The sequence below is a fragment of the Loa loa genome (assembly GCF_000183805.2).
Source record: "Loa loa unplaced genomic scaffold supercont3.4572, whole genome shotgun sequence".
Taxonomy (NCBI): domain Eukaryota; kingdom Metazoa; phylum Nematoda; class Chromadorea; order Rhabditida; family Onchocercidae; genus Loa; species Loa loa.
The window spans coordinates 1-732 of NW_018112748.1; the positions used below are offsets into that span (position 1 = coordinate 1).

Genomic DNA, 732 nt, shown 5'->3' on the forward strand with positions numbered 1-732 from the left:
AAGATGTGGAGGATTTTGTTGACGTAGTTACGGTTGTTGTAGACTTTGAAGATGTGGATGATTTCGTTGAAGTAGTTACTGTTGTTGTAGATTTTGATGATGTGGAGGATTTCGTTGAAGTAGTTACGGTTGTTGTGGACCTCGACGATGTGGAGGATTTCGTTGAAGTAGTTATAGTTGTTGTAGACTTTGAAGATGTGGAAGATTTTGTTGACGTAGTTACGGTTGTTGTAGATTTTGATGATGTGGAAGACATGCTTGAAGTAGTTACGGTTGTTGTAGATTTTGATGATGTGGAAGACATGCTTGAAGTAGTTACAGTTGTTGTAGATTTTGACGATGTGGAAGATTTTGTTGAAGTAGTTACGGTCGTTGTAGACATTGAAGACGTGGAAGATTTTGTTGACGTAGTTACGGTTGTTGTAGATTTTGATGATGTGGAAGACATGCTTGAAGTAGTTACGGTTGTTGTAGATTTTGATGATGTGGAGGATTTTGTTGAAGTAGTTACAGTTGTTGTAGACTTTGATGATGTGGAGGATTTTGTTGAAGTAGTTACGGTTGTTGTGGACCTCGACGATGTGGAGGATTTCGTTGACGTAGTAACGGTTGTTGTAGACATTGAAGATGTGGAAGACATGGTTGAAGTAGTTACGGTTGTTGTCGACCTCGACGATGTGGAGGATTTCGTTGAAGTAGTTACGGTTGTTGTAGATTTTGATGATGTGGAAG

At 39.2% G+C, this 732-nt stretch overlaps 1 protein-coding gene across 1 annotated transcript; it reads left to right on the forward strand.

The window, feature by feature from the left end:
* Window positions 1–254: 254 nt before the first annotated feature.
* Window positions 255–647, forward strand: LOAG_19285 (hypothetical protein; the record flags this gene model as incomplete). The annotated part of the gene is made up of 1 exon (XM_020451936.1): window positions 255–647. A coding segment is annotated over one exon (393 nt), but the record flags the coding sequence as incomplete, so codon positions are not given.
* Between the last annotated feature and the right edge of the window lie 85 nt (window positions 648–732).